General features: G+C 43.1%; 1 protein-coding gene across 1 annotated transcript; it reads right to left on the bottom strand.

The window, feature by feature from the left end:
• Positions 1-8,567: 8,567 nt before the first annotated feature.
• On the bottom strand, positions 8,568-13,930 carry LOC110491157. Its single transcript, XM_021564510.2, has 3 exons — positions 9,599-13,930; positions 9,379-9,454; positions 8,568-9,273 (listed from the first exon to the last, which is right to left on the bottom strand). The coding sequence occupies exons 1-3, from the start codon at positions 13,136-13,138 to the stop codon at positions 9,167-9,169; spliced, it is 3,723 nt and encodes a 1,240-aa protein (XP_021420185.2). The 5' UTR covers positions 13,139-13,930; the 3' UTR covers positions 8,568-9,166.
• Positions 13,931-14,330: the final 400 nt, after the last annotated feature.

Below are 14,330 nucleotides of genomic sequence, written 5' to 3'. Positions count from 1 at the left end.
TTCCAATATATATATCAAGGGTCTTATTCTGATGGCATGATGATCGATGCTTGGCTGCCGTTTGACAAGTAAAATCATACGGTATAGGCTATACCCGCAAATTATCAGCGAGCTGTTTGCTAGAGCACACGTGCCTAGACCAGAGTGGGCACATTCTTTATATAACGCAACCAATTTTGTGACAAAACCATCAATAGAGTTGAAAATGCAATGAAAACCCAATTGTTTTTTATTATTTGGTACATGGAAATTTAACCGTAAAGTTATTTTATGTGCACTACATCTTAATCTGTAACAAGTCAATTTGATGGAAACACACTGGTGGGAATATATGTATAATTTTTCATGCAGAAGTTTGAATATTCGCATGAAAGTCTGTAGCCAATTGGACGGAAACCTAGCAAATGACAGGAAAGAGATTTAGTTTATGCATTTGTGGTGACTTAAGAATGGTATTTACAATATTGCATATGGATAGGAATAAAATACCTCTACAGTTAATGTATGTCAGATACCAAGATTATCATTGTGGGTAAGGAGAGTAAACAAACATGTAGAGTTCCTTACTAGTTTATAATCAATTCAGCTGTACTGAGAACAAACATATTTTTTTTTTTACTAATTGCCTAATCTATAACGCATTGGTTGATGTTTGACAGTTTTTCAAAAAGCAAAATGATTTGGACAAACCTTGACATTTTGGCTACAGAGGCAGTCATTATTTTTTAGTTATACATTATAAAGGGGTGGGTGTGCATGAAGTTATGCTTAAATCCTCTAAGGACATAGAAGTCTAAAAACGATCAAGTAGTCTGAAACAAAGTACATCCATTTTTATTAGAACTGTTGTAAGAGTCCCCGGGGGATTCATAGTGAAGATTCTAGGATGAGGGCTCTCAAAAGGCATGTAGGAAATGAAGTAGGCAGCCAAAGCTCAAAACTTAAAAACATAAGAAACTTGTGGAAACACAAGAGATTCACACAGTGCAGAATGATTTTCCAGTGGTTGTAAATACAATCTATTTTTCTACAGGATATTTATGTATTTATATTTTAGCACAGTGGTCACATCACAATGTCAGGTGTCATCAGATAAAATTAAATGTTATTTGTCACATGCTCTGAATACAACAGGTGTAGTAGACCTTACAGTGAAATGCTTACTTACCCCAACTTGACCCCAACTTTATATAGTTGTATTGCTATTTAGGACGGGGCACACTTGGGTCTTCTTTAACCTTCATTTTAAGATAGAATTCAGTCAAGACTACCTCTGACTGAAATTAAAGATTGTCTGCTCTGAATAATTTTGAGGCAAAATCCTTTCTAAAACATTTCAAAGCCTTATCAGTTCCCCTTTCCAGTTTAATTTGGTTTGTTTTTGTGCTGTTCATTTCTCTCTCTCTCTCTCTCTCTCTCTCTCTCTCTCTCTCTCTCTCTCTCTCTCTCTCTCTCTCTCTCTCTCTCTCTCTCTCTCTCTCTCTCTCTCTCTCTCTCTCGCTGTTGACAATGAGTTCAGCAAGACCTGCTACTACAATTAATACGTCTGTCTGGCACTGACAGGAAGTTTCCAAATTGTCATCAGTGGCACTGTTATCAAGTGATTGATTCTCATAACTCACTGGGTTGTCATAAGACAACTGGGTTGTCTTATTGGGACATTTGTGCATATCTCAAACTGTCTTATCTGTGGTTACATCCCAAATGCACCCTATTCCCTGTATAGTGCTCTACCCTGGTCAAAGGTAGTGCACAATATAGGGAATAGGGTGCCATTTGGGATGCTCAATTCAACCTGTCAGTATTGCTCTATTGGAGGATTCATGTCAAATCTTCCCATTTGATCTCAATTTCAAATAGAATCCCACCCTGATAGGAATATCAGATTGAAAGGGCTTCATTGTTGTTTATTCATACATCATTACAGGGACGGTTTTCAGAAAGTTGGGGAATCTATTGATAACAATTCAGACAAATCCTGTTCACTGCATCAGCAGAAGTGTGATAGTCATTTGCTGTGAGACATATTGTTTTATTTGACATAATTACAACATAATTGAATATATAAAGGAAAAGACAAAGGTTAAGAAAAAGGCTAATAGGATTTTAGGGTCATTTAAATTATGTAATTTACTGTTCTTAACTACTGTAACACAGTTAGTAACCCTATATTAGCATTTAGAGCCCACTGCTGTGGGAGTCTGTCACATAGTGTGCACATGAAATGTTACATCAAATGAGAAGGCAAGTGATACATTATTTTGAAGTACTCAGATATTTACCACGGTTCATTTTTTATGTCTGATTTTAGTCTAATGAAATGATGTGTGATCCCCTACAGCAGCACTGGTTCTTTAATATTTTTGATTTGAGATAGACAAGTCATTGACCTGCCTACCCCAGTGCCGTCCCTGGCCAGGATGACTTGAAGAAAAGAGTACAGAGATGACGGATTAACAGGCAGCCTTATGGCCTATGATTATTTAGTCTCAGCACAGAAGAATATACAAGAAAAAGCTGTAGGGTGATTTATTTCCACACAGGGTAGACAACATTTCTCTTTTACCATCCTCCTTAGGTCCGGTCAACAATGATGCTATCACTTTTTGAATAATAAACTTCAAAGATTATAATAACATGACAGAAAGATTATCAGTGGGCTTTCCACATACAATTCTGACTTAGGTAATGCACTTGCCTGATGCACAACTGTTGGATGTTCTTAAGTCTGACTTAGGTAATGCACTTGCCTGATGCACAACTGTTGGATGTTCTTAAGTCTGACTTTAAGCCCCTTTCTTCCCATTTTCTACTTGCCTCAATAAACATACCATATCTCATATCACTGACTATACCCGACAATGAATAATGCCATAGTATAATTTTAGTCTGCTTATATACAATAGGCAGCTTAATTCAATACATTCCTTCTGGTCATTAGAGTCATATTACATAATATTCATTTATTTCCTTAAATCATGTTTATTCATGCTTTCCAGACATGAAGGAGACATCAGCTTTCTAGTGCTTACCCGCTGAAGCAGAAAGCAATTTAGAGCCACTGTGCTCTAGTGGAGTAATAGGTTCACATATTGATTTTTCTCAGTTGGGCTCTGGAGTGTGTGTTCAGACTATAGCTGAATCTTCACTATCTCTCATTAGGTGCTGTGAGGCAGATGAGGGAGAAAAAAGAGCCACAAGTTCTCAGGGAATACATGTACAGTATTTGTAACCCTGACCCATGACACATACATATAGGGAGATGTACACTTGTCAGTCACATCTCTAAGTATACTGCATTCAACACATGCATTTGTCTGGCAAGGAGACTGCTCTCTTTGTGATGTAGCATTGGTTAAAACATGACAACAGACAATGAAAACGGAATCTTCAACCTCTTTTCAACCTTTGGATAAAAGCGTCTGCTAACTGGCGTACTTGATATTGAGCAACTCAGGGTATAGAATGTCAAAAGGAACAGAGGTGGCTTTGTACACTGACCATCAGGGCTGGTTCCAGGCATAAGCGACATAAGCAGTAGCATAGGGCCCCCGACTGCTAGAGGGCCCCCTGACCAAAAATAAAGAAATAAACGTACCCCCAAAAATGTAACTCAGTAAAATGTGGTTGTGTATATACATGAAGTATGTGGGCACCCTTCAAATTTGTGGATTCGTTGCTGACAGGTATATAAAATCAAGCACACAGCCATGCAATTTCCATAGGCCTTACTGAAGAGGTCAGTGACTTTCAACATGGCATCGTTATAGAATGCCACCTTTCCATCAAGTCAGTTTGTAAAATTTCAGCCCTGCTAGAGCTGCCCTAGTCAACTTTAAGTGCTGTTATTGTGAAGTGGAAATGTTCAGGAGCAACAACGGCTCAACCGCAAAGTGGTAGGTCACACAAACTCCCAGAACGGGACCTCAGAGTGCTGAAGAGTGTAACGCGTAAATATTTTCTGTCCTCAGTTACAACACTCACTACCGCATTCCAAACTGCGTCTGGGAGCAACGCCAGGACATTAACTGTTTGTCGGGAGCCTCATGAAATTGGTTTCCATGGCCGAGCAGCCGCACACAAGCCTTAAATCCACATGCACAATGTCAAGCCTCGGCTAGAGTGGTGTAAAGCTTGCCGCAGTGGAAACACTTTCTCTGGAGTGATGAATCAAGCCTCACCATCTGGAACGACAGACGATTCTGGGTCTGGCGAATGCCAGGAGAATGCTACCTGCCCCAAATGCATACTGCCAACTGCAAAGTTTGTTAGAGGAGGAATAATCGTTCAGGCTGGGCCCCTTAGTTCCACTGACAGGAAATTTTAACACTACAGCATACAATGCCATTCTAGATGATTTTGTGCTTTTAACTTTGTGGCAACAGTGTGGGGAAGGCCCTGTCCTGTTTCAGCTTGACAATTTCCCCATGCACAAAGCGAGGTCCATACAGAAACGGTTTGTCGAGATCGGTGTGGAAGAACTTGACTCACCTGAACAGAGCCCTGACCTCAACCCCATCGAACACCTTTGGGATGAATTGGAACGCTGACAGCGAGCCAGGCCTAATCGCCCAACATCAGTGCCCGAATTCACTAATGCTCTTGTGGCTGAACGTAAGCAAGTCCCCGCAGCAGAGGGCACCCATTTATTTTGTTAGTCATTCACACTCAGATATCTTATTAACATGGCATAAGTCATTACAATATGTGTAGAATTGCAGGAAATTTGCTTTAAATCTGCAAACATTTCTATCCACCCCATGGTAAAATGGGTGAAGTTGAAGGAAAAAAACTGTAAAACTGCACATTTTTTATCTGTGCCCCACGGCATACTGAGTATAATTGCATGACATTTGTTATAAAAAGTTCTCGCTGTCCCATAACAAAAGATGTAGAAATGCAGTTACAAGAATTTGAATGATGATGTCCCATCCTCCCAGGCTGCTGGCCTGGAGTAGTATCAGATAGTGCCAAAGTAGTGGCATTTTGTTGAGGTTTTAATGGGATCAGGGTTAGTTGGTAAAGCAATTGTTTTTGTATTTAGTTTTATTTTTCATATTTTTTTATTCACAAAGTGTAATGAATTCATACTATAGAATAGTAGACTGATACACAGCCAATACAGCAGCATGCACCTATGACATTTAGTTGTGGACCACCATAATACAGAAGAAGAAGAGACAATTGATACATGGATTGTGTGCCGTTCAGAGGGTGAATGGGCAAGACAAAAGATTTAAGATTGAATTGCCTTTGAACGAGGTATGGTAGTAGGTGCCAATAGTTTCCTGTGTGTGTCAAGAATGGTCCACCACCAAAAGCACATCCAGCCAACTTGACACAACTGTGGGAAGAATTGGAATCAACATGGGCCAGTATCCCTATGGGACGCTTTTGACACCTTGTAGAGTCCATGCCTCGACAAGGGTGTTCTGGGGGCAAAAGGGGTGCAATGGAATATTAGGAAGGTGTTCTTAATGTTTTGTATACTCAGAGTACAGCCAAACCAATAAGGAACTGGCAGTACATCTGTGTCAGAGTCTCTCTACCGCTCTCTCTGAATTTGATATATTCAACCATCTGTGTTAGTCATAGAACGATGGGACTAGTTTCTGTGGACGCGGACACATTTCCAGCGTTGTGCTTTGTTTCAAGCAAGCAGTGACCGGCCCTCTGATGAGCAAATTCAATTTTAGGTGGGACTTTCCAGCCTCCAATGGCTGTGGATATTTAAGTGATAATGCCGGAGAAGCTGGTGTTTGGAGGATATTTTGGCACGGGTGTTTATAGGCCTGAGACGAAGTGCCAATACAGGTACATGGAGTGAACGTTTAATAACTGAAAGACATTATTAAACAGAACAGGAACAGCGTCTGGACAGGAACACACAACACCAAGTAATGCGTACACAGCGAACACCACGAGGAACAGATAGAGATATACAGGGGCAATCAACCACGTGAAGGAGTCCATGTGATCCCAATGAGCCCTTGCGCGTAGTGATGGTGACAGGTGCATGTACAGACGGGTAGCCTGGCGCGGAGGGGGAGTGGGAGCAGGCGTGACAATATCCTCCAAACCCCGGCTTCGAGGATACATCAATAACAATTAACTAATCAGGTACGATTTCACCCGGCATAAAAAATGTGCTCTTGTTAGGACACTATTGTTCAGAGGAGCTAGCCAACAACACAGCTAACACAATAACTACAAACTGGAGCTGGAAAGACTGCAAACTAGCTGCCCTTCCTTTCGTTCTACCTTTTTTCAATTGACATTTCTTTGTATATTTCCATAAAAATCATGACAGCTGATTCATGATTTCGACTAGCTGAGAAACGCTGCCTGGCATCTCTCTTTCTCGTCCGACTCCCGACCCCCTTACACGTTCATTACTCTGGGACAGTTGGAGATCGAATTTGAATATTTGAAACAATGTTGCAGATGTCGGAGAGCGACTCATGTTTATACAAATCTCCGCTGTTGAAAATTAAATGTTAGTCTAAAGAAATGTGATATAATGTCTAGATGCTTTTTATAGTGGAGATCAAGTTTATAACTTCCCTGCCTGGGTTGATGAGACAGTCAGATGGAACAGAGTATATAAGCATTTTAACGTCATAGATTTAGCTGGTGGTAATTTGTGGAATAGACACCGGCTGGAATGCGCTTTTAACCAATCAGCATTTCCCGGATTATACCCACCCATTGAATAAATGGGTGATTCATGTGTTATGACGTCTTAATGTAGGTAGCCCTCAAGTAAAGCATTATGTGTGTCAAACTACTAACAGGCAGGGTTTCCACACAACATACTGGCCCACAAGTTATGATTAAGGTCATCTCGTTCAACAGATACTTAAATTAGCCGGGGGATGAGGTCCTGATTAAGGTGTAGCAGCTGTATAAACACCACACTACAAAAGGTGAGTTTGGTCAGCTGAGTCATCATGCCCCGAAAACACCTTATTCTACATGAGCATGCCTGCAGGAGAGGGAGAGAGAGACGGAACACTGGCTAGCAGACCTAATCCCCTTATTAAAGCTGAGTCTGAACTTGCATCCCAAATGGCACTCTATAAAGTGCACTACTTTTGACTAGACCCCTATGGGCCCTGGTCAAAAGTAATGCATTGTATAGTGAATAGGGTGCCATTTGAAATGCAGTCTGGATCTCCTCAACACAATTATACGGATGAGTTTCCCCCGTTTCACTGTGCCTGAGGTTACGGTAAAGCCACTCACATGGAGTGGGCTTACGACTGCTCCTCTTCGCCTCAGCCTCTGAGAGAGGGGCTTCCCTGCTAGTATGAATGGGCCATGATAAAGTCCTCTTTTTCAATATGTCTAAGTCCTCTTCTGAAAGTATTACTTTCTTTGTCTCCCCAAGTTAGGAAAACAGAGTAGTCGTGCACACAAACACGTGGTGCATAAATATCATATGTCAAATCATACTAAACTCGCGTGCCAGGCTTCACGGTTCCGGATGCAGAATACATGCAAGAATATGGCAGCTGGCCGTAAGACTCATTCTCCTATAACTTCAAATATATACAACCTGAAGTATATACACTGAGTGCACAAAACATCAGGAACACCTTCCTAATATTTAGTTGCACCCTTTTTCCCCCTCAGATCAGCCTCAATTCGTCGGGGCATGGACACTACAAAGGGTCAAAAGCATTCCACTGGGGTGCTGGTCCATGTTGACTCCAATGCTTCCCACAGTTGTGTCAAGTTGGCTGGGTGTCCTTTGGTTGGTGGACCATTCTTGATTCACACGGGACACTGTTGCGTGTCAAAAACCCAGCATCTACACTGTGACATCACTAAAGGATCATAGCTTTCACCTGGATTCACCTGGTCAATCTATGTCATGGGAAGAGCACTCATGTTTTGTACACTCAGTGTATATTACACTGCTTTAATACTGCTAATTAATTTGGCAGACAGCAATGTTCACTAGAAACTCTGAATTTAATATACTGTATATGATTCATCAAGCCCTTCTCTGCCAAGGCAGAGTTAGAGGAAGATGTGAGTATGCATTTCACCTGTTCTTCTCAGCGCATGTGATAAATACATTGATTAGATTGTCTGACAGAAGATATTTGTCGCCATCTTGAGGCCTTTTCTACCTCTTTCAGGGCCGTGACAATTAAATAAATACGTGGATGTCATGCAACTTCAGACCTAACACCAATATAGCTTTTGTTGAGCAAGCAAATATTGCCATCAAGTTGACAAATATCAATTCACTTTTATTCATTTACATTATTTCTACTATAATATAAAGCTCCATAATGAATATCTTAATACTGCACTATGGATATCATTATATACCCTTATAGAAGTCATAAAATGACTAAGCCTCGTTCATACCCTTCGTGTGCAACACAAGAACGCTTCACAAAATGCTGATGCTGCGTTCTTGTGTAGCTGCTTGTAGTTATTTCTTGTGTACGTGTATGTAGGGTATAAACTACGCTTTAGTCCCATGTCATCAAATGAATACCTAAATTAAAATGAACAATTATGAAAGATACAATATTAATCAAAATCTGCAATACAAATGCTTTATTAAAACAACAATTAAAAAGTATGTATGTGATTGAAAAATAAAATACATAGTTCCTCAAAGCCCAAAAAGTTTAGCACCACTTTCCTAATCGTAAGAGTAGAAGCTGCTGTCGGCCTACCCTCCTTGTCATTTTTTAATTTAGGCTAAAAATCGACATCACAGTTAGAGGCTGCAATGGACGTGGATCAATGATTACAATAGGGAGAGGGCATCAGATGTACAGCACATCTAGTCAATTGGTTGGGCTTCTTAGCTTATCTTCCTAATCACAGGAGAAGCTGTAGATGTCTGAATGACATTTAGAAGCTCACATTCCTAGTTACAGGAGTGGGAGCTAATAAGGGATCAAAAGTCCCAGATGGAATTTTGGTGTTGAGTAGCCTATAGTGGATCTTCCTTGAGGAGTATAAACTAATGGTAAGCTAGTCCACTGACAGCCTGGTTCAAATATAGCAGCATTAGGGGATTCAAAATGAAAACAGAAATTAGCAACAAAAATAAAAATGTTTTATTGAGGCCAGTTGTGGTGCCCTCCTCAGATGTAGCCTAGCAAAAGCAACTGACATGGGCTGCACGTCATCCAGGCTACCCATCAGAGGACCCAGAGGACTTGCAGGTGACCAAGCGTTTCCAGGCCTTCTGGACTCCCCAGAAGAAGTCCCGGATGCCTTTCCTCATCTTGGATAATTTAACTGGCAAGAAGATGAAAATATGTAAGAATTTCAGATGGACAATTGTCTGATAAAACAATCATTTATTACTTCTTTATACATAATTGTCCCCCCAGGAATACTCACTCATAGGTGGAGAATCCACAGCAATGTACATCTCTGGCTGGTTTGTAGTGTCTGTAAGGACGATGCTCATGTTGGACTGTGATCAGAATTCAAGAATGCACAATTAAACTTCAATTTCACTTCCTTTACATATTCCTATAATTATACAACTATACTTACTGGTGCCGATATCAAAAAGCACAACCAATGACCATTCAAGAGTAATCTGAGCTTGTCTTACCTTTCTGCCGGTGGTATAATGCACCCCCTCAGATTCCAAATCCTCCACATCATCTCTGCATGAGTCTTCAAGGTCTGAGGTCTCACGGTCATATGGGTTGGAAACTGAGGGTTTCAAGATGGCCAGTAGCTTGTGGGAAACAATGACAGAGACAATGGAAAGCATCTCCTGATCCTCAAATAAATCGGCAATTTTCAAGGAGCGTTTCAAACGCTTGACCTTCCCAAGGTCAGTGTAGATGGCATCTGCCAGCTTCAATGTCATCTTAGAATTGAAACTTTTTTGCTGGCTTTCCATTTCCTCAATCAGATATTTGGCCACCTCATCGTCGAACAATCGGATCAGCTCAGTCACCAGATCACTGATCTGGATGCGCTGACGCTTGTTGGTCCTTTTTGGCATACGGCATATCTTCTTGACAAGCTTCATCAGGACTTCTTCTAATATAAGCTCCCTAATGAAGCTGGTGGAACCGGATGTCACTTGTTCCACAGTGGACCACTCCGGCTGTTCAATCTCAATCTTGATGCTGCTCTGCTCAGCTTTCTTATTCAAAGATTGACGGGTTGTCATTTCATTAAACAAGGCTGTCAATTCTTTCAAGTTGAGTGTAGATTCCAGATTTTTGGTGCTTTGAAGTTTGGATGGTGCATCCATAATTCCGTTCGTGACAAGACAGACAATGTCCTTGTGCAGCTTGGGTGCCTTGTGGCACAGTATCTTCTGTAGGGCTTCCTCTGTGCCATAGCGTTGCATCAACTTGCTATGCACAGACAGCACCAACTGAAAGATGTCTGTTGCCTTCAGGCAGACATTTGCTTCCCTCCACCTGTTAGTCACCCTCACCCACAGAGCACTGGACAGCTTGTTGGTCACATCCTCAACTAGGGTCCAGCTGGCCAGTTTATCCTGGGTCCGAGGAACAATCAGAGACCGCAGCCGGACAATGATATCCATCACCGCCTGTACATGAACAATAATATACAACGGTTGGGATGCCTTCACCTCAGCCGAGCCACATCGGCTCTTAACGATGACCTTGTCCTGGTCTGTCCTTAGGCAGATGTCTGAGGAGAGCGGCCTGATAGAGACTTTGGGTTCGATTGAACCCAGACGGTTGACTTCCCTGGTGACTGCACTCGCAATGGCTGTTGTCATCTCCCCGCTGCCACGGCTCAAAGCTCGCCTCAGAGCATCAGGAGAGCCCATTTGCTCCTCCAGCTCTCTGCAGAGGGCACTTACAATCCTTGCACTTGAGGGGCGGGAGTACGGCGTCTTGAGATCCTTGGTCATTTCCAATGCTGAGGTAACGTCTGGGGAATCGGACATGTCCCGAAGGACAGAAACCACCATGTCCATTGCCACATCAGAGAGAGTGGTGGTTGGGGATGACACAGGTGATGCAAAGTCTTCTGCGTCAAGCTCATACCCATGAAGCAGCTTGGTGATCAGGTCTACAACCACCTCTGGTGTGGAATGTAGACTGGGAGAGTCCTTGTCGGAGGTCTCAATCATACAGGATTCAATTTCACTCAAAGCCCCTCTGACCATGATGTTTGTCTCAGAGTCATCAGGTACATGGTTCTCTTTGAGGTTTTTGATACCTGCCTCACACAGCTCTCTCACATGGATGTTCTCGGAAGACATCACTGCTTCTTGAATAGTAGGTGGTTGATTGACTATGGTTGTAGCCATGATTGTCCTTACCATCAGAGGACAAAGCTTTGCAACCAGTTCATACTGTAGCTTAAAGTTCTCAGAGCGGCTGTAGTTTATGGGTACCTCAGGGATGTCAAGGCCCTGAAATAGCATCTTCCGTACCAGTTTGCCCACTACACCCTCCAGTAGGCAATTAGTAGGGCTCGGGGTCTCATTCCCTCTGCCACTGGAAGGTAACTTTTGCTTCTTGTGAAGGCCATGAATGGCCTCACTTTGTGCAATACAGCCCTCAACAGGCAACTCCTCCACTGCAATCGTGTGCATAACCACATTGACGTCGTTGGTGTGGGATCCAATCAAAAGCTTCTTATAGGTTGGGTCTGTGACATATTGTAAAACACCCCCGCCTGTCTTTAAGTTCTGAGCTTTATCTCCAAATGTCCTATCCAGGAGACACAATACTGACTCAGAAAGTGGGTCAGTGAACTCCTGGAGCTCTAGGCTGCTCTCAACTTTGAAGGGGCTGAGGCTACAGCTGATCTGGGAGCTGTAATAAGAAGCCTGCAGCTCTCTCTTGGACTCCAATCGGTCATGCAGCTTTGGATATAAGGCATCTGCAATATAGTCTGTGAGCCGCTCATCCAAATTAACAGAGAAAATATTATTCAGGCTTTTGTTGGAAGCCTCCTCTTTGGTTTTCCTCAGGATGTCCCATACAGCTTCCCTTGGGGCAGAACCAGAAGTGCAAACATGTCCATTGGATGGTGCCTGGGTGCCAGTAAGGGATTCCTTGATCAAGAAACTCTGGAGTTCGGTGGCCACTTCCTTAGACATCTCCCTTCTGATCTTCAGAACAGCAGGTGTCAGTGTAGCTTTCTCCGAGGTCAAAGGTGTCAGAACTCTGGTCAAAGTTGAGGGGCATCTGATATGATCACCCAGACCCTCTAAGTCATCAGAGCAGGACATCTTGGCAACTTTAAATAAAACCAAACTAATAAGGTTCTGAGCCACAGCAGATGATTTTGCTGATGCTGCCTGGAGTGTCTCTGAACTAACCTGATTGGAGGCAGCCATCTTTGTTGTTGCCCTGGTAATGATGTTACTCACAGGCTTGATGGAGTAGCTCATAAACTGGGATCTCAGGCTTTCAAAGACTCCCTTCACTCTTTCTGCCTTCAGGTCTTTGTCAGTGGCAAATACACACGACTGAACAGCATAGTGAGATACAGGGAGAGATATGCCCAAGGGTGAAGCCACATCTGTGATATGGATGGAGGACTCTGAGGGTGTCCCCTCAAGGCGCCTCTGCAGCAACTTTATCATCTCCAGGACTCTGGCATTGTCCTGTGGTGAGGTGGAACACTCTCCTGAGAGGTTCTCACTGTCTAGTGTGTTCTGGATTCCAAGCAGTGTTGTGCTGAGTATCCTCCTGTCATGGGGAAGCACTCCCCTCAGTGCAGAAGAGGACCGTCTCTGTGGTGCTGGTGTGTTGCATGGTGTTGATGCACCAGAGACGTCACTTCCACTGTCATCATCTTTTTTGGTCCTTATTATAATAAGGATTTCGTCAATGATCTCATCACTGTAGACTTCTAAGTCCTCTGTGGTAACATGGGCCGTTGGGGTGGCGATACCCAGAGTACGACCCCCAAGAAGTTTGAAGGATGACTCCGACCCACTGCCAAGAGGGCCAACAGACACACATTGCAGTATTTCGCTGGATGAAGAAGAACAACTGGAGGAGAGATCAAGCAGCTCCTCCTCCAAAGTCGGAGAGGAGGAAAGAATTCCCTCCATTTTCAGGACAGAGATAACATCCGCAAGTGTTGAATCTACAAGGTCCTCACCTAGTGGGCTACTCCTTAAGTGGCTGACAAACATCCTTGTAGGAGAATGGGAGACTGTGGTGGGAGATGGAGAGCCCTCCTCACCATTCACACTTGACCGCGCCTCCACAATTGCTAAAGACTGGGAAATGACGGAACATACAAGTCCGCCAGCCCGCTCAATAATGGAGGGGAGGGAAACAACCAAAGGGGCTGGAGGTGTCACACTCCCTCCTTGGCCATTTCTATCTTGGCTGAGGCAGATCGACGAGACCTCAGTAGCAAATTGATTCTCCCGCACAGGGCTGCTGCTAGAGTCAGGTCCAGGAACATTTGAAATGGAGCTTACAGTCAGGGAGCAAGGAATGTCACTCCTACTGTCTGAAAGCTTGATGGAGCACGAGGAAGGGAGGCTGCTGGAGGAGAGGTTGGTGTTGGTCTCGTCGCTGGAGATTGAGGAGAAAGGGGCCAAGGTCAGTTTGACAGGGATGATATGCCCACGACCTACCACAGCAGATAAGGTTCCAGAGTAGTCAGTGGCAGTAGGTGGTTTAGCATAATGTGGTTTAGCAGGTGGTGGTTTAGCAGGTGTTGGTTTAGCAGGCGTTGGTTTAGCAGATTGTGGTTTAGCAGGTGGTGGTTTAGCAGATTGTGGTTTAGCAAGTGGTGGTTTAGCAGGTGGTGGTTTAGCAGATTGTGGTTTAGCAGATGGTAGTTTAGCAGATGGTGGATTGGCAGAACGTGACCTAGCAGCCAGGAGGTTCTTAGTAGAGATCTGACTGGAGAAAGAGTGTGCTCGTTCCTCACTGGACAGAGAACTGCTGCTACAATAAGTCTGGACAGCAGTGACTGGTACATCAATGGAGATTGGGGAGGACCTACTGTCAGGACTCTGAGGGAGACAGATGACATTGACTTTGGAGAGTAGGGAGATACAGCTGACAGAGCCCTGGGTTGAATCTTCGTTGGTGTCTTTGCTGATGGGGAGCATATTCTCTGCAGTACTTTCTGAATCTCTCAGCCTTATAAGGTCAACCAAGGCAGGGATCAGGATGCTATTTACCTCCTCCAATACTGAGCTCGTTATGTGCCCAATCATGAGCAGCAAGTCCCTAACAGTAATCTGTATATATGAACATCAACAGAATTGATTAAGATTCACAGTATGTTGGAAATCAAAACACATGTTAATACATTTCAAATTATTTTAAAAAGTAAATATAACAAGTATACCTTTCTTTTTTAGC

The sequence above is a fragment of the Oncorhynchus mykiss genome, chromosome 2, assembly GCF_013265735.2.
Source record: "Oncorhynchus mykiss isolate Arlee chromosome 2, USDA_OmykA_1.1, whole genome shotgun sequence".
NCBI classification, from domain to species: domain Eukaryota; kingdom Metazoa; phylum Chordata; class Actinopteri; order Salmoniformes; family Salmonidae; genus Oncorhynchus; species Oncorhynchus mykiss.
This window is presented reverse-complemented; position numbering and strand designations above follow the sequence as displayed.